The sequence below is a fragment of the Gossypium raimondii genome, chromosome 2 (genome assembly GCF_025698545.1).
Source record: "Gossypium raimondii isolate GPD5lz chromosome 2, ASM2569854v1, whole genome shotgun sequence".
NCBI classification, from domain to species: Eukaryota; Viridiplantae; Streptophyta; class Magnoliopsida; order Malvales; family Malvaceae; genus Gossypium; species Gossypium raimondii.
The window spans coordinates 2069642-2089686 of NC_068566.1; the positions used below are offsets into that span (position 1 = coordinate 2069642).

Sequence of the window (20045 nt, forward strand, 5' to 3'; positions counted from 1 at the left end):
CTTCTCATATCATCAACTGATCCACCCCAATCACTATCTGAGTAGCCAGTTAATTTCAGCTCACTTCCTTTCTTGAACATTACACCAAACTTCAAAGTACCTTTGACATACCTGAGTATTCTCTTTGCTGCTTTCAAATGAGTTATATTGCAGCTGTGTATGAATCTAGACAGTAGACTAACTGAATGCATAAGGTCAGGTCTGGTTGCTGTCAGGTAAAGTAAACAACCAATCAGGCTTTTATACTCCTTTTCATCTACCTTTTCTTCATTTCCAAAGCTGCTTAGTTTCTCTCCCACAGCTAATGGTGTGCTCACTGGTTTGCTATTTTCTATATGAAACTTAGTGAGAATTTTAAAGGCAAATGCATGCTGGCTGATAAAAATACCTTGATCAGACTGGTCTACTTCCATACCAAGGAAGTAAGTCATGATTCCCAAGTCTGTCATGTCAAACATGTCTTGCATATTCTTCTTGAACTCCTGAATCAAATCGACCCTGCTTTCAGTCACTAATAGATCATCCACATATATTAAGACAATCAACAAAATCTCATCTTTGGACTTCTTTATAAACAAAGTTGGCTCACTCAAACTTTTCTCGAAATTGAGCCTAGACAGGTAAGCATCTATCCTGTCATACCAGGCTCGAGGAGCCTGTTTTAGTCCATAGAGTGCCTTCTTCAGCTTGTAAACCTTGCCATCATTTCCTTGGACTTTAAATCCATCAGGCTATTCAACATAAATTTCTTCTTTAAGAAAACCATTCAGGAAAGCTGGCTTGAGATCAAGTTGATGGACCCTCCATTGCTTCTGTGCTGCGAAGGCAAACAGAAGCTTTATGGTATCCAGCCTTGCCACTGGAGCAAATGTCTCCTCAAAATCAATGTCAAACTATTGATTGTACCCTTTCACCACAAGCCTTGCCTTGTGTTTGTTCAAAGAGCCATCAGCATTGAATTTAGCCCTGAAAACCCATTTGACACCTATGACCTTCTTCTGCTCAGGTCTGTCTACCAGATCCCACGTGTCATTTTTGTGGATCATGTCAATTTCAACCTTCATAGCCTTCTTCCAGCTCTTACTTCTTGCAGCTTCTTCATAGCTTGAAGGCTCAACAATGGCCATATTGTATCTTTGGTAGATATCAGCAATAGACCTGGTCCCTCTCACAGGAGCATCATCTACATTAGTATTACTGACTTCATTTTTTGCCAATTCCAGATTGCTGTCAATCTGCTCTTCTTCAAACTGACTTGTGTCAGAGCCATCTAGGCTCCAAAACCTTCCTTCATCGAATTTGACATCCCTGCTTACCAAAATCTTCTTGGTTGAGGGATCAAATACTCAGAGCCCTTCTTGCGCCTCATGAGCCAACAAATATACCAGGAACTGACCTCTTCTCGAGCTTGGTTCTTCTTTCTGCAGGGACAAGTACAAAACACATGCAACTTTAAATGGGAAACAGTTGGTTTAAGATCATACCATGCTTCAAAAGGAGTTTTATCATTCACAACATGTGTTGGCAGCCTATTGAGCAGGTACACTGAGGTGTTGACACCTTCAGCCCAAAAAATGCTTAGAAGCTTGCTTTGAAACAACAAACACCTGGTCATGTTCATCACTGTTCTATTCTTCCTTTCACATACTCCATTTTGCTGAGGAGTATACACGGTAGTCAATTGATGATGAATCCCAGCCTGTTCACATAGCTTCTGAAATCTTTCAGACAAGTATTCAGAACCATTATCTATCCTCAAGGCCTTTATCCTGCAGCCTGTTTGATTTTCTGCCAATGCCTTGAACTTTCCAAAAACTTCAAACACTTCTGACTTCTGTTTCATGAAATAAACCCAGCAAAATCTGGTCAGATCATCAATAAACAGTATAAAATACTTACTGCCATTCAGTGAAGGGGTCTTCATTGGTCCACTGACATCAGAGTGCACCAACTCAAGTCTTTCTCGAGCCCTCCATGGTTGGTTTACTGGAAAAGACAACCTAGTCTGCTTACCAAGCTGGCACACTTCACAAACAAACTCATTTGCATCAACCTTAATCATGTCCTCTGTCAAACTCATCTTGTGCAGCAAATTGAGTGACCTGAAATTGACATGGCCAAATCTTCTATGCCACAGATCAGCATTGTCAACTGAACTTGTATAGGCTCTTCTCTCAAGTTGGCTCACATCCAACATGAAACACCTATCTGGCATGGGTGCTGAAACAACTTCTCTACCAAGAACATCATTAATAACACAAGAATCATTCTTGAAAACTAGAGAGTAGCCTTTTTTAACCAGCTGACCTACACTAAGTAGATTTTGATCTATTTCAGGTACATAGAGCACATCTGAAATAACCTTGTTACCTGAACCAGTGTTGATCACAACATCACCTCTGCCTTTAGCTTCAATCAGATTCTCATTGCCTATTCTGACCTTTGAAGTAAAACTCCTGTCAAGGTCCTTGAACAAGCTCTCATCTGATGCCATGTGATGTGAGCAGCCACTATCCACAAGCCAACTGCATTTGGATTTGCTTGTGGTTGCAGAACATGAGGCAGTGAAGACATGCTCCTCCTGAGCTTGAAGATCTTCAGCAGTCTCGGCTTGTACTGGCAGAGTTTGTGACTTTTCTTGATTTCTACAAATCTTTTCATGGTGACCATACTGCTTGTAACTCTTGCATTGGATGTCTGGTCTGTTCCAGCAATACTTCTCCAAATGGTTAGTCTTCTTGCAGTGAACGCATGGTGGAAACCTCCTTCTACCAGCATCTTTCTTTGATCTTTCCTTCTTTTCAAACCAAGGCTTCTTAGCTTTCTGACTTGAGCTGGAGCCTTCTCTGACCTTTGCTTGAAAAGTACCTTCAGGACTCTCCTCCTGCCTACTTGCTCTTCTCTGTTCAAGTGCATAGAGTGAGTTAACCAACTCAGACAAGGAAATGGTTGTGAGATCCCTTGAGCCCTCCAATGAGGAGATTTTTGACTCAAACCTTTCAGGTAATGTGGTAATAACCTTCTCAACAACCCTACTGTCACTGAAATCTTCTCCAATGAGTCTGATATTGTTGACAGTAGCCATAATCCTATCAGAATATTGCTTGATAGTTTCTGACTCCTTCATCTTCAAATTTTCAAACTCCCTTCTAAGATTAATTTCTTGTTGCTGCATTGTCTTGTCTAATCCCATGAACTCCTCTTTCAGGCTATCCCATGCTTGTTTGGGTGAGTCACGAGCCATGATGCGAGTAAAATCACATCGACACTCCATTCGTAGAGGCGTGCCATGGCTTTATGCTTCTTGGCTCGCTCCTCACCATGTCACCTCGATCCGAGCAATAGTTGGATTTGCTCTCAATGGTGGTGGCTCGACATCATTTTCAACTGCACTCCACAGATCAAGTGCTTGGAGGTAAGTTTTCATTTTAACTACCCAAATGTGGTAGTTTTCTCTAGCAAAAATTGGTGGTGGAGGAGGTGCAAAGCTCATGTTGCTGAAACTAGTTTGACAAACACGATTTTTGAGTTTATTTTGAAACAAAAAACTTGAACAACAGAGGTCCTCAAAGACAAGAGGCTCTGATTACCATTTTTTGAAAAAGGCAACAGCAACAATGAACAACAAAGAGCATAAGCTCATGAAAAACAACAAGCAAAACAATTGATAGGCTAAAGAAAAAAATAACCGAATGAGAAAGTCCTATGCTGCTTTCATTTCCATTTCAAAATATATAAGAGTTACAAAAGCAAGTCAGTTACCTAAACGTAACTACTCCCACCAAATTTGGCAAGTTGCCAACTAAAATAATAAGTCAAAAGCTGAAAATAAATCAGCTATTACATCCATCATTTTCATATCTTACTAACTCTAGAAATCAAGTTACATGTCAACTTGATTGCTTTACAAAAAAAAAATCAAAATAAGCAAAATGAAACAAGCAGCTCCTATTTGATTCTAAAGTTGGTCTGCTGCTGCTGGTGAGCTTTATGGTTACCTGTTGCATTGCAGTCCATGCTTAACACAGACCAATGAGAACCAAAAGTGGATGACATCAAACATTCAGCATCAACAGATTCGTTGAACTCAGCAGCTTCTTTCAATGCTTTGTGCCAAATACCAAGAGGATTGTCCTTGATACCTTCGAAGATCATTCGATTTCTGGTCGTCCATATATTCCAACAAATATGGGCGAGTAGTTCCACATGTTCTTTTACTCTTTTAGTCATAAGCTAACTACCTATATCGGTCTACTATTTAAACACCCATCTGAAACTTTCTTTCCTTGGACAATAACTAAAGGAAGAAAGTTTCCAAACTGTCATAGAAAATGGGCAGAAAAATAGAACATGTTCCATTGATTCGATCTCTTCACCACATCTCTGGCATAGAGACAATACCACATATCGTCTTTTAGTGAGATTTTCGAGGAAGGGATTGGAGTTGTGACAAGATCTCTATAGAAATTTTTTAACTCGAGGGAAGATCTTCAAATTCCAAATCCCTTTCTTCCAATCCCAAATTGAAAAGCTTCATCACTAAATGATGCAACTTGGTGGTCTTCTTTAAGTGACGAGAACATAATATCCAGATCGAACCGAATAGATTCCTTCCATTTAGATTATCAATCCCAAGGAATCATCAACATGAAGGGGGCTGTGAGAGTCTAATTTCGCCCAGGCCCAAACCAGACAAAAACCAAACACAAAAGTAAATAAAATTTCAAAATATTAACAGTCCAGTTACAATACCAGCACAAATCGAAGTCCTAAAATTACAAGCCTAAACCAAAAAAAAATCTAGAGGCCCAGTGGCCCAAACTATTTTAGAATGCCAAAAACCCTAGGGTTTCTGGCGCCGCACCCTAGCCCCCTAGCCCAGGCGCCACATGTAACACCCCTATACCATGTTCGACTTAAGGAACCTGATATAGGAATATTACATTTGGTGCCAAATTAATTCTTGGCTAATTACTAATTTAATTGAACATAAAAACTAATACTTGGAATGTACATAATATTTTTCCTAAGTACATGCCATTCTAGTTAAAACTTAAAACATACCCTGATGTTGCTTGAAGATGTGATGAGATGAAAACTTGCAATCTCAAATTCAACTCTTCAAAAAAAAAATTTGTACCTAATCTGCGCACGGAAATAAACCGTACGCTGAGTATACACCCAGTGGCATTACTATAATTCAAATATTTACGGTAAAAACAACATATATATGCACATTAAATCTTACCACTATTTTACCATTAATAAATCATTCATGCATTTAAACTTAAATTTTATTTTAATAACATGTGTTGTAAAAAACTTCTCTTGATTTTAATTTATATATCTTCTTACTATATCAATATCCATTTCATGCGTTTCTTCAATAACCATATCATAAAATCATTATTTCATATATTTCATTTCTATATCTCAATTCAACAACTTATTCTATTTCATATCTAAAACCTTACAACATTATTCTTTCAATAACTATTTCAAGTTCATTTCAATTTCCCATTCCATTTTAATAATTCTTCCATTATTAATTTCCATTGTCATTTCGTTCTTTTATATTCAATTTACAATTTTAGTCTTTAAATACTTAATTCATACATTAAATCCATAAATATTTTCAATAACTTGTATTAAATTAAATTCAAGTATTATTTCACTATTTCAAATTATTTTATTTTCACCTCTCATTTTTACATCATTTCATATTACTAAAACTATTTCATAAAATTTATCATTATCTGCTTTCTTGAACCATAATTCTCACATTCCATTTTCACATCTCAATTCAATGTCTTATTTCAAATCCATTTACTTCAATTCAAATTGCTTTTAATTTCCAATCAATATACCTTCAAACATTCACATAATTCATAATTCAATATCATTTCTTACTTCAATTCTTTTATTTTCCCCCTATTAACAGGACTCGGACTTTGGCGGATACACGGATCCAACCAAACACACCAGTACGGCACCCAGTGCCTCATCGGATAGTTCGAAGCAATAGTTGACACCCAGTGTCTCATCGGCCAAGCCGAAGTAAATTGGTACCCAGTACCTCATCAAATCTATCCGAAGAAACAGTATGACACCCAGTGTCTCATCGACTCGAGGTCGAATTATCCCTGAACTCTTCCAATCCTATGGCATTCCAACTATATCCGACTCAGCCCGACTAGTTAATAGGGTATTTAATGCACTTTCCAGTAAAGATTTCCATCTTAGTTCAGTATCAACTATGATTCATTATTTCAATCAGTTTCACAGTATTGCAGTAATTTATTACTTCAGTATTTTCACAGTTCAATGCAGTACACATAACAATACTCAGTATTCCATAATTCAGTTCAGTATCAGTCTCAAATATCAATTTCCACTTTCTCAATTTCAATTCCAATAAAATCGATATCAATAACCAATTTCAATATTCCGGTTCAATTCAATAATTCAATTCAAACCATTTCAATTTCTATTCAATAATCACATTTCAATTCAAATTCATTTTCCACTTCGTAATCTACTAATACATATTCCAGATATTCACATGTAATCATACTTGATTTACGTATTCACACTTATTCATAATTTAATTCACTTTTATTCAATTCAAATATATATATATATATATTTATTTTCCAATCAAATTCAAATCACTAATTACTTTTCAATCAATATACATTTCAAAGATTCACATAATTTTTATTTATTTATTTATTTATTTTAATTCAATTCAATTTAATTCAATTACTTAATTCAATTCATTTTAGATTTCTAATTTGTTCTCCTTCAACTTCAAGCCATAAACATTTTTTAATCAATTTCATTCAATTCAATATTATCATTTCAAATGCTTACCTAATTTTACCTACCATGCATTTTAATTAAAATATAACAATTAATAATAAATAGATTTGAATTATAATAATACAAACCCGAATTTCACAGTTACTCCTCGACGACCTTCTCCTTCCCTTTTTGTGCCGATACCTCAAATTGTTTATTAGCAATTAAACTTGAAGCTTTCAAATCCTAATTCTCCCTTTTCCTTTTTCTTTCCCCTTTTCTTTCTTTTTCGTCTGTTCTCTGTAACTCTCTTTCTCTTTTGTTTCTTTATAACGTATATATATATAAGTTTATAATAATTATTATTATATATAAAATCTATTTAATAACAAATGCTTATATTACAATTGGTCTGTTTTACACTTTTCTCTATTTAACTTGTTTACCTCATAAAAATCTTATAATTCAATTAATTATCTAATAAATATCTTTTATTTCTTTAGTTTATTTTACTTACTTTATTTTATTTACTTAATAATTAATATATTATATTATGCTTAAATATTAAGTAAACCAATTATTTAATTACACTTGTATAAATTTTGTATCACATATTTGTCAATTATCTTATTTATTCAATAAAATATATTTAACAACAAATAATAATATTACAAATGTACATATATTTATTGATAAATGTACAATATCATCTCTACCATACATTTGGCACAATATAATATCATGATAATAATATTAATTAATATTATAAATATCTTTTACTTAAATTTTAAGCAAATAAATAATTTTAATACAAGTGTATATATATTCACATATTACACATGTACCACTTATCACCCTACACTTGTCTTTATTTGTTTTATTTCATAATATAATATATTAATAAATAAATATCTTTTACTTATTATTTAAGAAAATATACAAATAAATTACAAGTGTGTTTTCATATATTTTACACATGTTTATTATCACTACCATACATTTGTCACTATTTTAATTTATTTAATAATAATTTTAATATAAAACCATAATAATATTTATATAATATATAATCAAAGAAAATCTTCCCATTTGCAGCATCATTTGTTGTTAAAGGCTTAATTTCCATTTTAATCCTTTTATTTTCTATTAATCTATAATTCAACTTTTTCCCTTTTGCAATTTAATCCTTTTCCTAATTACTTTAAATTGGGCTAAATTTACTAAATAGAAAATCTAATTAAACACACTATTAGACTCATAATTACTCCTAATATTTATTTACTAATTCAGTTTACTAAGACGGAAGCCCGATAACACACTTTTCTGGTGCCCACGAATTTTTAGGTCGTTACACCACACGTCCCTATGCCACACCCTTTTGCCACGGCCGCCTCTACCACCACCAACTTTGTCACCACCCCTGTAAAAATTAGCAAAAAACACGCAAGAACAATAGCAAACAGTAAAAAATAGAAAATTAATAATATGTAATATCGGCTATAAGAAGCCTAAGAAACAGATTGTAAAAGGTTTTTTTTTTTTTAGCTTCTGAAATAAGAAATCGAAATAAAAAAATAGTCAAAAAAAGAAAAACATTAACAAATGTGATCCTTTTTTTCATTTTATTTTTAAAAAATATAATAAATAAAAGTAAAAAGGTTCTCACCTACGCCGCTTCATCTACTCCGTCGTCGGAAGCCTTCTCCGAAGTCGAAAATGGCCAAGAGAGGGTCGGCGATATTTCTTTTTTAAAATCGAAGGCTTAGACTTTAGATTCGGGCCAAAAAAGGCTAAAGCGAGTTTTTTTCTCTCCGGCCACTGGAGGCGACGGCCACCATCGTCGATGACCGGTGGCCACGATGGGTTGCCGATGGCCTCCATGACCGAATTATGCGTCATCCCTAGAGAGAAAAAGAGAGAAAGAAGGATTTTTTTTTTTTGGAAAGCTATTGAAATGATTTTTGTTATATATATATTTTTTATATATAAAGTCTAATACGACATCGTTTTGGGCCTAAGCTTCAGGCGCCAAAATGGCGTCGTCTTAAAACTAACCAGAAAACCGACCTAACCCAATTTAAGATCCGCGTGTTTTAGCAGAAGGGTCTATTTGTGCTTTTGGCCCTTCTGCTTTTTGGATGATTTACAATGTAGTCTTTTTACTCTTTATATCTTTACTACTTAATTTTACTTTGTCTTCATTTTGGTCCCTTGGCCATTTTTGGGAACAGGCCTTTGAAACGGCGTCGTTTTGACGTTTTAGTCCAATAACTTGACTCGAACCGCGTGAGACCCGCGTGTTTTGATATGGGTGAGGTCTCTATATCTTACTGTCCCTCTGTTTTTAATTGTTTTCAAATCGATTCCTATTTCTTTTTCTTTTTAATTTTTACCATGTATTTTTATTTTTATTTCATTTTAGTCCCTATGGAATGGTGCGTTTAAGGAATTTGGGATAATTTCATGTTTAGTCCCTTTTTTTCACGCGTTTCATTCTAATCCTTTATTCTTTTTTTATTATTTACAATTTATCCCTTTAATTTCATTCTAGTTGCAATTTAATCCTTAGCCTATTTAATTTCAATCTTTCCACAAACTTTTATTTTATTTATTTCTTTATTTCTTTATCTTTTACATTTTAAAAATAGATCATCTCTTTTACTTGTGTCTTTTTATTATTATGGTTATTATTTTATTTTTAATGTTTGTTATTATTCTCGTTATTTTATTATTTCTTTTATTATTTTTGATATTTTCATGTCATGTTTACTCATCTTTATTATCATGCATTTTCCATTTTACTTTATTTTAAGATTACCTTATTTATTTTATTAATATTATGATTCGATCATTAATATTATTGTTATTATTACATTTGTATTATTATAGTATTCCTCTACTTGTTTATTCTAACATTCTACTCATATAGCTATTATGTATTATTCCATTTATCACTATACTATACATTAAGTTTAGATATATTTATCCGTTGATGTATTGTATCCAAATAAGAAAAATGCACATCATTTTAAATATTACATTTGTTATTGTTCAAAAAAGGAAAATTTAAAAAAAAAATAAGGCAATGTTCCGTATTTAGAAATTTGAGAGATCATGCCCTAATTTACGGGGTTCGACTTTCTTGTTGAACCTAGATGACCGAATATCCTTTTAAAATTAAAATACATGAGATTTAATTAAATAAAAAATTAAAAAGGCAAGCTTATTTTCGAAGATTCGAGGTGTCATGTCCTAACTTACGAGATATAACATTTTGTTACCTCGAGATAAAAGGCCCTTTTACGTACGTTTTGATTAAAAATAATATTATGCAAAGTGGGGTCGTGTTTTAAACTCTTTTCAAATTTTAAATTTTCTACACTAAAGACATCAAGTAATCAATCAGGTACCAATTTTGGGCGTAACAAGGGTGCTAATCTTTCTTTATGCATAACCGACTCCCGAACCCGTTTTCTGAATTTTTGTAGAGCAAAAAGTATTGTTTTAGTAAATCAAACATTTTATTAAAACGATCGAATTACGAGATGATCCGATCACATCTCATAAAAAGGATTGATGGTGACTCCATTTTTGGTTTTTCAAATAAAAAATCGATTTCAAAAAAAAAAATGGTTTCAACGGGGGCAATATATATAAATTTTAGATTATGGAAAAGATATATATATTTTATGATCGTTCCTTATAAATTTCTAACATAATTGATTTCATCGGCATGATATATATATATAAGAAACTGAATACTTCTTCGACCTCCATCTACACCCATGATTCTAGGAGTTGGTAAGTTCTGCGTGGGAAGTGAAACTAATCCTTGCTAGTTGAACTTGGAGCTGATTTCCCCTTTGGTTTCGAGAAAACAGAGTAGTCAACCATACCCAAAGTCCTCTACCCATCAACATTCCTTGAACCAACCTTTCAAGATACTTATAATTCAGATAAAATACTGGTCCAGCTTGTAGCTCATCAATTGTTGATCATCTCCGACACTTCCAACATTTTCAACTAATCCTTGCTAGTTGAACCTGAAGCTGCTTTCCCCTCTGGTTTCGAGAAACACAGTAGTCAGCCACACCCAGAGCTCTCTACCCATCAACATTCCTTGAACCAACCTCTCCCAACGTCTTCTTAATAGTCGAATGACCGTGATCACCAATGCAATTGCAGACGCCGAGCCTGATAAAATAAAAAATCCCGAGAAGGGTCCAGGTCCTACTCCACGTTTCATGGTACCATCATTAGTTGAACTCGAACAATATGAAAGAGATAGCATATCTTCCTTCATTTGCTTGAGTTTCCCACTTTGTATTAATAGCTTCATAGCCTCTGACATATGTGAACCGAAAGAAGAACCCTGCGGAACAATCTGTAATACAAGAAAAGAAAATTGTCAAAAGATGTTCCTCGAAGCTTGAACAATAAATTAGGAAAACGAGCATCGTTTATATTACAATTGAAGAACCGCGTAGGCCATGGCTTGGGCTCCAAGCTCTGAAACCTTTGCAGTATTTTGCAAGGAAAACTTCGGCATATGGCGTCCAAAAGAATGCAGCCTTTATATATCCAGTTGATAGAGCCTTTGCATAATCATCAAATGAAGATTGAGCAATGTGCTTGATATTCTTTCTTTGGAACCCAATGACCTCCACTAAATGCTGCAACATAATTGAATCTTCCATATCACAACCTACAGTTGCATTTGTTTTCTTGAGAATTTCTATATCTAAGTAAGATGATGACTCGGTGTCTGAGCTTGTTATCATGGAAGTAAAGCTTGCTGTATAGGTTGAAGAAACAACCAGGATCAGGATGAACCATGGGGCCAGCACAAAATTAGTTAAGCTGTTCCTCGGTGATTCTTCTGCATTACAATATTACCAATTATCAGTACGAGGGTTACTTGAAGAAACTTGTATATCCTATCATGTAGTGTGGTAATTGCAACTGGTATCCATATAGAACATGCTGCTCAAGAACAAAGTGAAATGCGTGATTTTAAAATAAATCTTACTATGCCCTCCATAGAAGAGGGTCGCCAAAGGGATCCAGAAGATAGCTCCAACAGATTCATGGCCAGTTCCAGATTCAACTAATTGAATAACAAAAGCATTGAACACAGTGATAGCAGCCAAAGTAAACCACATCTTGTTGGTGAAAGGGATCATGAATGAAAAAAATTGGTTCATTTCAAGGTTCTCCTTAATCACTACCACCGGGCCTACTTCAATATATGGATATGAGAATTCTACAACCTGGGATCGTTCCTTGGTCATTACTGCTAAGCCAATGGCTGCATCAAAAGTCTTACCATACATAAAAAAAAATGGAAATTATTTCAGTCAGTCTAACTGATGTTTGATCATTTGTGGGAAATATAAAGAACAGAGTCACAAACTAACCCTGCAAGCAAGTTCCTTAAACAGCTGATCGTCAGACCCGTAGAAAGGAACCAGTTTATAAGGTCTATCGACTGACATCATTGAAGTAGCTTCTTTAAAAATATCTACCCAAAACCCTGTTATTTGTGTTTCCTCGTAGTTCTTCTTGGCATGGCTTATGTTAATAAACTGCTTGGGAATCGATCTTACTGGTACACCAATGCTTAACCCTTTATAAAAGTGACAGTGAACCGGCTTGGATGCCAAAAACGATAAAGTTGCATCCAGTTGAACAATCCCACTAGCATTTTGTGGTTGGCGGCTGTTCAAGCTGAAAGTGACGATGTCTAAATCACTAATTCCTTTGGACATGTACCAAGTCAATCCAGGTTTTAACTTCATCCCCGGGAAGGTGCCGATTGATCTAGCAATATTGCGAACAATTTCATACATATGACGAGACATGTAACTCGTTGATGATTCATTTATCATTGTTGCTTCAGCTCTTGCGGGTAGAGCACAATGTACGGTCGCCTTGGTTCTCTTGGCAAACTCATTTACTTCCTTAGAAAATGCAGTTTCATATTTTGTGACATTACAAAGAATTGGTAACCTGTGTCCGTGCGTAGTCAGGTTTTTTATGGCCGCATAGTTTTGATAATGATCTGCAAAATTAATAACAGATACTTTTTTGTCAGATTCATACATCTATTCTAACTTAATTATAGATCGATCAATCGATCGATCGTGAAACAAGGAGATTACATCACGTTACCATCGAGATCTATGGGTTTAACTTCCCCATGCAAATGGTTGAATTGTAATTGGATTGGATGTGTATCTCTGGCGGCGGCACAACACATACATACATCAGCTTCCACATCTTCCCGATCATCTCCATCTATTGTCCCACTACACTTTGATGACAGTAATAATAGAAACACAATAGCAAAAAGCTTGGTAAAGGCTGCCCCCTGCATGCCTCTAATGATTAGAAAACTGAAACTGAATCCTCTTTCGTTTGAGTTGCAGGGAAAGGTAAGCTAAAAGTACTCATTTCCGGTCAACGGTAGGGCTTTCAAGGCGTGTTCTCATGTCCCTGTCCACCATAAATTATCCTTAGGAACTTGCATTACTTGGTAACCTCCTAGAAATTGTGTGGAAAAATGAGTATGTTCACGTCAGCAGCACCCAATATTGGAGTTAATAATTGCTAAGCCGGCCGCATGCCATGACTGAAGCGTCATTCGTATCATTGCTACCAATGAAGGTTCTCTCCTATCGCTAGTGACAACATGATAAAACCAGATTATCTTAGTTCTACATAAAAACCAAAATTGTTACGTTTACACGTTGCGGTAAGTACTGACTAGTATCCCATGTATGGTTTTCATTTAAATACAACTCTATGGTTGTCAAGACAAAAATAAATTCCTACTCAAGTAGGGTTAAATCCAATTATTATAATTCTATATTTTTAAATGCATGTATGATAATTCTATTTTTTTAATAAAACAAAAAGGAGTTTTAAAATTAAGATTAAATATATAATTATGTAAAAGATATCACAAAATAAAATTTAAAAATTTTAATATAATGAGAGTCTCAATAGTAATTTCTCGGTTTTGATTCATTAGTTTGATTATCAATGCAAAATAATTTCATTATCAAAAGAAAGCTTGTTGAAATTATTCCTCTTATCAATAAACAATCTTATAACTTCTTCCTTCAAAAACTCTATAAATTCACTCATCGAATTTAGCTTATCAATAGCATTAATAACGAAAGAGACCTAATAAACACATAAAAATGGGGCTCACTTAGATTAAATCGCATGTCCACATAACATGAATTGCATACGTAGCTTATACTCAATCGTATTATTCATCACAAATATTAGAATCTACTAAACAATTATAGATGAAGAGTACATGAATTTTATACATGCAAAAACAATACTTTATAAAGTATATATTCATGTATAACATGTAATAAATATTAATCCTATTTTTGCATCTATGACCGTCATTTACATCAGTAATGATAAGAGCCGGTAACTTAATGTTTAGGAAGTGGAACTAATGCTTGCTAGTTGAAGTTGAATCTGGTTTCCCCTCCGGTTTCAAGAAAACATAGTAGTCAGCCCTACCGAAAGTGCTTTGCCCATCAACATTCCTTGAGTCATCCTCTCCCAATGTCTTCTCATTGGTCGAATAACCGTGATCAACATTGCAATTGCAAATGTCGTGCATAGAATAAATAAACTTGAACCACGGAAGTTAAGTGAGATGGTAGGATCTCTCCTATCCAGTGGCTGAGTTAAAAAATTATTTTAGGGGGACCGAAATTAAATTGTATATTTTTACAATATTAAAAATGTAATTTCACTATTTTAATAGTCTATATCTTTATAATTTTTAAAAGACTAAATTAACTTTTTATTATTTAGGGGGCCAAAATATAATTTTACCATTACTAATTTAAAATTTTATAAATTATAAAGGGCCTAAATAGAAAATTTTTTATTTTAGGGGATCAGGCCCCTCCCAGCCCCTGGCTCCACCAATGCTCTTATCTTAACCAGTGGTTGAGGGTTCGATCCTCACCTTAAGTATGAAGTAGTTTTAAAATTCGCGGTCAGCGTCTACCCTGTAATAGGCCTATAAAATACAAGGATTAGTATGGTTGGTGCACCAAGATCTGAAGCCTTTGCAGTATTTTGCAAGGAAAAGACTCGAATAAGGCCCCCAAAAGAAGGCAGCATTTATATTTCCAGTTGATAGAGCCTTTGCATAATCACCAATGGATTATTGTTCCTTCGGAACCCAATGACCTCTACTAAATGCGGCAACATAATTGAATCTTCCGTATCACAACCTACAATAGCATTTGCTTTCTTAAGATTTTCTATATCCAAGCAAGATGATGACTCGGTGTCTGAGCTTGTTGTTATCGTGGAAGTAAAGCTTTGTGTATAGGTTGAAGAAACAACCAGGATCAGGACCAACCATGGGCCAATGGCTGCAGCAAAAGTCTTCAATACATAAAAAAGGATTTGGAAATTTCAGTCAGTCAACTGATGCTTGATAATTTGTAGGAAATATAAGGAACAAAGTCACAAACTAACCCTGCGAGCTGGTGTCAAACAATTGATCATCAGAACCGTAGAAAGGGACCAGCTTATAAGTGGTATTGATTGGCATCACTGCAATAGCTTCTTTAAACAGATCAATCCAAAACCCTGTTATTTGTGCTTCATTATGGCTCTTGTCGTCATGGCTTATATTAAGAAACTGGCTGGGAATCGATCTTACTGGTACAGCAATACTTAACTCGGTATAATAGTGAAGCGGCTTGGATGTCGAAAACAATAAAGTTGCAGCCATTTGAATGATTCCTCCTGTTTTTGAATTTGGATTGCGGCTGTTCAAGTTGAAATTGACTGTCTAAATCGCTACTAATTCTGTCAGATTCCTCGTGGACAGATGTCCCAGGCTTCAACCACAGGTAGTTGCCAATTAGATTAGCAATTTCGTACATTTGACGAGACATGTAACTCGTCGAAGATTCGTTTCCCATTGTTGTTTTATCTTTTGCAGGCAGCGCACAAAGTACATTGGCCTTGGCTCTCCTGGTAAACGTATTGATTTCCCCAACGAATGGAATTTCATAACTCGTGACAATCCAGGAGGCCGGAGTTCCATACCCGTCGATCAGATCTGATGAGCTGATGTACAAAAACAGGGCCTTCAATGCCTGGACAAGGCGATCGAAGGCACCCATCATTCCTTATATTTTTATACTCAACTATGAAGTAAATTTTTTTTTTTATATTTTTATATATTTGAACTCAAGCTAAATTTTACCATTTCAAACATATTTTGATTTTTCCGTGATCGTTCCTTATAGGTTTCTAACATAATTGTTTTCATCGGCATGATATATATAATAAACTAAATACATCTTCGACCTGCATTTACACCCATGATGCTAGGAGCTGGTAAGTTGTGTTTGGGACGTGAAACTAATCCTTGCTAGTTGAACTTGGAGCTGATTTCCCCTTTGGTCTCGAGAAAACAGAGTAGTCAGCCATACCCAAAGTCCTCTACCCATCAACATTCCTTGAACCAACCTTTCCCAGCGTCTTCTCATCGGTCGAATAACCGTGATCAATATTGCAACTGCAGATGCCGTGCCTGATAAAATAAATAAGCCTGAGAAGGGCCCAGGTCCTATTCCCCGTTTCATGGTGACATCAATTGTTGAACTCGAACACTCAGGAAATGATAGTAAATCATCCTTCATTCGCTTGAATTTTCCACTCCCACATAATCGCACCATGGCCTCTGACATGTATGGAGCAAAAGGAGAATCCCTTGGAAAAATCTGTAGAAATGAACATATGACATCCCTCAAAGCTTGAACAATAGCTTAATAGAGTTAAAATTGAAGAGTATGGTTTTTATTACAACTGAAGAACCACGTAGATTATGGTTGGGTCCCCAAGATCTGAAACCTTTGCAGTATTTTGCAAGGAAAAGACCCGAATAAGGCGCCCAGAAGAATGCAGCCTTTATTTTTCCAGTTGATAGAGCTTTAGCATAATCATCGATTGAAGATTGAGCAATGTGCTTGATGTTCTTTCTTTGGAACCCAATGTACTCCACTAAATGCTGCAACATAATTGAATCTTCCATATCACAACCCACAATAGCATTTGTTTTCTTGAGATCTTCTATATCTAAGCAAGATGATGACTCGGTGTCTGAGCTTGTTATCATGGAAGTAAAGCTTTGTGTATAGGTTGAAGAAACAACCAGGATCAGGACCAACCATGGGGCCAACACAAAATATGTTAAATTGCTCCTCGGTGATTCCCCTGCATTACAAAAAAAATTCATGTAGTCCATATAGAACATGCTCAATAACGAGGTGAAATGCTTGAAGTTAACATAAATCTTACTATGCCCTCCATAGAAGAGGGTTGCCAAAGGGAACCAGAAGATAGCTCCAACAGATTCATGACCAGTTCTAGACTCAACTAACCAAATAACAAAAGCATTGAACATCGTCATAGCTGCCAAAGTACACCACATCTCGTTGGTGAAAGGCATCATGAATGAAAAAACTTGGTTCGGTTCAGGCTTTTCCTTCATCACTAGCATCGGGCCTACTTCGAAATATGGATATGAGAATTCTAAGAGCTCGGACCCTTTTCTGGTCATTACTGTTAAGCCAATGGCTGCATCAAAAGTCTTCAATACATAAAAGAGGATTTGGAAATTTCGGTCAGTCAACTGATGCTTGATAATTTGTAGGAAATATAAGGAATAAAGTCACAAACTAACCCTGCGAGCAAGTGCCTTAAACAATTGATCATCAGAACCGTAGAAAGGAACCAATTTATAAGTGGTATTGATTGGCATCACTGCAACAGCTTCTTTAAAAAGATCAGTCCAAAACCCTGTTATTTGTGCTTCATTATGGTTCTTCTCGTCCTGGCTTATGTTAAGAAACTGCATGGGAATCGATCTTACTGGTACGGCAATGCTTTTCTCTGTATAATAGTGAACTGGCTTGGATGTCGAAAATGATAAAGTTGCAGCCATTTGAATGATCCCACCTGTATTCGGCGTTGGATTACGGCTGTTCAAGTTGAAAGTGACTATGTCTAAATCACTAATTCTATCAGATTCCTCGTAAACAGTCGTCCCAGGCTTCAACCATAGGTAGTCGCCGATTAGACTGGCAATCTCGCGAGCAATTTCGTACATATGACGAGACATGTAACTCGTCGAAGATTCGTTTCCCATTGTTGCTTTATCTATTGCAGGCAGCGCACAAAGTACGTTTGCCTTGGCTCTCCTGGTAAACGCATTGATTTCCGCAGAGAAAGCGGTTTCATAACTTGTGACGGTACATAGAATCGGTAACCTGTGTGAAGTCAAATTTTTTATGGCAACATAATTTTGATAATCATCTGCAGTATTATCAACAACACAACACCTTTCTCCTTGTCAGATTCATACATCAATTCTAACATTATTAAAGTTCGATCATAATTCAAAAACAAATATTATAAAACATTTTACCATATAGATCTATGGGTGTAACATTCCCAGGCGAATGGTTGAATTTTAACTGGATATGGTGTGCATCTGAGGCTGTGTTACAACTCATCAAACATGAATCATCCTCTGTATCTTTCTGATCATCTCCATCTCTTATCCCACTACACTTTGATGACAGTATCAACAGCAAAACAAAAGCAAAAATCTTAGCAGACATGCCTCAAATGACTAAAAATCTTTGTATTTCTCCTTGAAAATGGAAACTGAATCTCCCATTCGTTTGATTTGCAGAAAAGGGTAAGCTAAAATTACTCATTTCGGGTCAACTCTAGGACTTTCCTGGCATGTTCTCATACCAATGTCCACCACAAATTATGTTTAGGAACTACTTCCAGGACTTTCCTGGCATGTTCTCATGTCAATGTCCACCGCAAATTATCTTGACCAACTACTTCTCAGTAACCTCTTATTAAGTGCTATGCACTTGAATCCATGTGTTTTTATATTGATAACATTGCTCATGTCAATTAAGTTAAAACTCAACACGTAAAAAAATTAAAAATTAATTAAATTATATGATATTTTAATATCTTAATATAATGGTACATAAAGTATAAATTTTGAACACCTTTTAAGTAATTAATATAAAGTATTTATAAAATTAATGATAAATAAAATATTTTAAAAACTTAAATATAATAATAAATTATATTAAATAATTTAATACAATGATAAATTATATTTATATAATGGTACAAAATATAAATTAATCTATTTTTATCTACTTTTAAATAATTAATATAAATAATGATTTTTTAAATAATTAAATTTTTGCATTTAAGTAGAAAAACAATTTTTCACCGTAGTTTTGACCCCAAAATTCAATTATCTTTCTAGGTGTAAAACAATTTTTCACCGTAGTTTTAACCCCAAAAATCAGTTATACTTCTAGGTGTAAAAGCACTTTTGGAACCCTAAACGTAATTGTGTTTTGATGATATTGTGTTGTTTGGAAAATTGAACATCTTAATCACGTCAGCAGCACCTAACTAATGGAATTTGTTAGTAATTTGATTATTCGGTTTAATATAGTTCTCCGATTATACTCAAAATGTTTTATATTTGGATAAACTACATAAATTATGCGTATTAAAATAAATGTTAAAAAATTACTTAACAACTACACTAAACTAACCAACTATTAAGTATTTAACGATTTTAGATTTAAAATACAAATAAAAAGATAAGTCCGATGATATTTTATAATTTTTAAAATTGAATGATTTAATAAAAAATTTCTAATAATCGAGTGATCATTTATATAGTTTATCTTTTACATTTTTGTATCCTTCCTTCTATGAATAGTAACTAAAACAACAAATTAGGACCATTATAATTTTGATTTTGATTCAATTGGACACAATTTAAAAATATATATAATTATATATATATATTAGATAAGTATAATTATTTTATGTATATAATATATAAATATAAAATGATGTTATATCAATAATGATGTTAGAGATTTGTGAAAATTAAATTAAATCAGAATATCAAATTTATAATTGCAGAAAATCAAAATTAATGTATAACATTATATATTGAAGCAAAATTCGCGTGTAATTTTGAGATTTATCGATTTATTTAAATAAAAATTGTAATTATCCTAAATATAAAGAAGAGGCCTATCAGCCCATTCATTTCTAAAAAATCTGGGCCTTTTTTATTTAAATAAAAAAAACACCATTTATCCATTAAAGCAAGCAAAAAAATG

General features: G+C 34.3%; 3 protein-coding genes across 7 annotated transcripts; all 3 read right to left on the reverse strand.

Annotated features, from left to right (window-relative positions):
* Nucleotides 1-10434: 10434 nt before the first annotated feature.
* On the reverse strand, nt 10435-13298 carry LOC105787622 (glutamate receptor 3.1). Its single transcript, XM_052624642.1, has 5 exons — nt 12973-13298; nt 12219-12862; nt 11831-12122; nt 11271-11680; nt 10435-11185 (listed from the first exon to the last, which is right to left on the reverse strand). Exons 1-5 carry the CDS (start codon nt 13175-13177, stop codon nt 10835-10837), a joined length of 1902 nt encoding a protein of 633 aa, XP_052480602.1. The 5' UTR covers nt 13178-13298; the 3' UTR covers nt 10435-10834.
* Nucleotides 13299-14936: 1638 nt separating this feature from the next.
* LOC128035247 (glutamate receptor 2.4-like) lies at nt 14937-15861 on the reverse strand. Of its 2 annotated transcripts, none has more exons than XM_052624643.1 (2): nt 15325-15861; nt 14937-15218 (listed from the first exon to the last, which is right to left on the reverse strand). In XM_052624643.1, exons 1-2 carry the CDS (start codon nt 15581-15583, stop codon nt 14962-14964), a joined length of 516 nt encoding a protein of 171 aa, XP_052480603.1. In that variant the 5' UTR covers nt 15584-15861; the 3' UTR covers nt 14937-14961. The 2 variants fall into 2 exon arrangements, with proteins under 2 accessions (XP_052480603.1, XP_052480604.1); XM_052624644.1 differs by having other exon boundaries at nt 14937-15231.
* Nucleotides 15862-16057: 196 nt separating this feature from the next.
* LOC105787620 (glutamate receptor 3.7) lies at nt 16058-18693 on the reverse strand. 4 transcript variants are annotated; one of them, XM_012614094.2, is made up of 5 exons: nt 18290-18691; nt 17546-18177; nt 17161-17452; nt 16667-17076; nt 16058-16583 (listed from the first exon to the last, which is right to left on the reverse strand). In XM_012614094.2, the coding sequence occupies exons 1-5, from the start codon at nt 18483-18485 to the stop codon at nt 16188-16190; spliced, it is 1926 nt and encodes a 641-aa protein (XP_012469548.1). In that variant the 5' UTR covers nt 18486-18691; the 3' UTR covers nt 16058-16187. The 4 variants fall into 4 exon arrangements, with proteins under 4 accessions (XP_012469548.1, XP_052480599.1, XP_052480600.1 ...); XM_052624639.1 differs by having other exon boundaries at nt 16667-17452; nt 18290-18693; XM_052624640.1 differs by having other exon boundaries at nt 16667-17452; nt 17546-18131; nt 18290-18439.
* Between the last annotated feature and the right edge of the window lie 1352 nt (nt 18694-20045).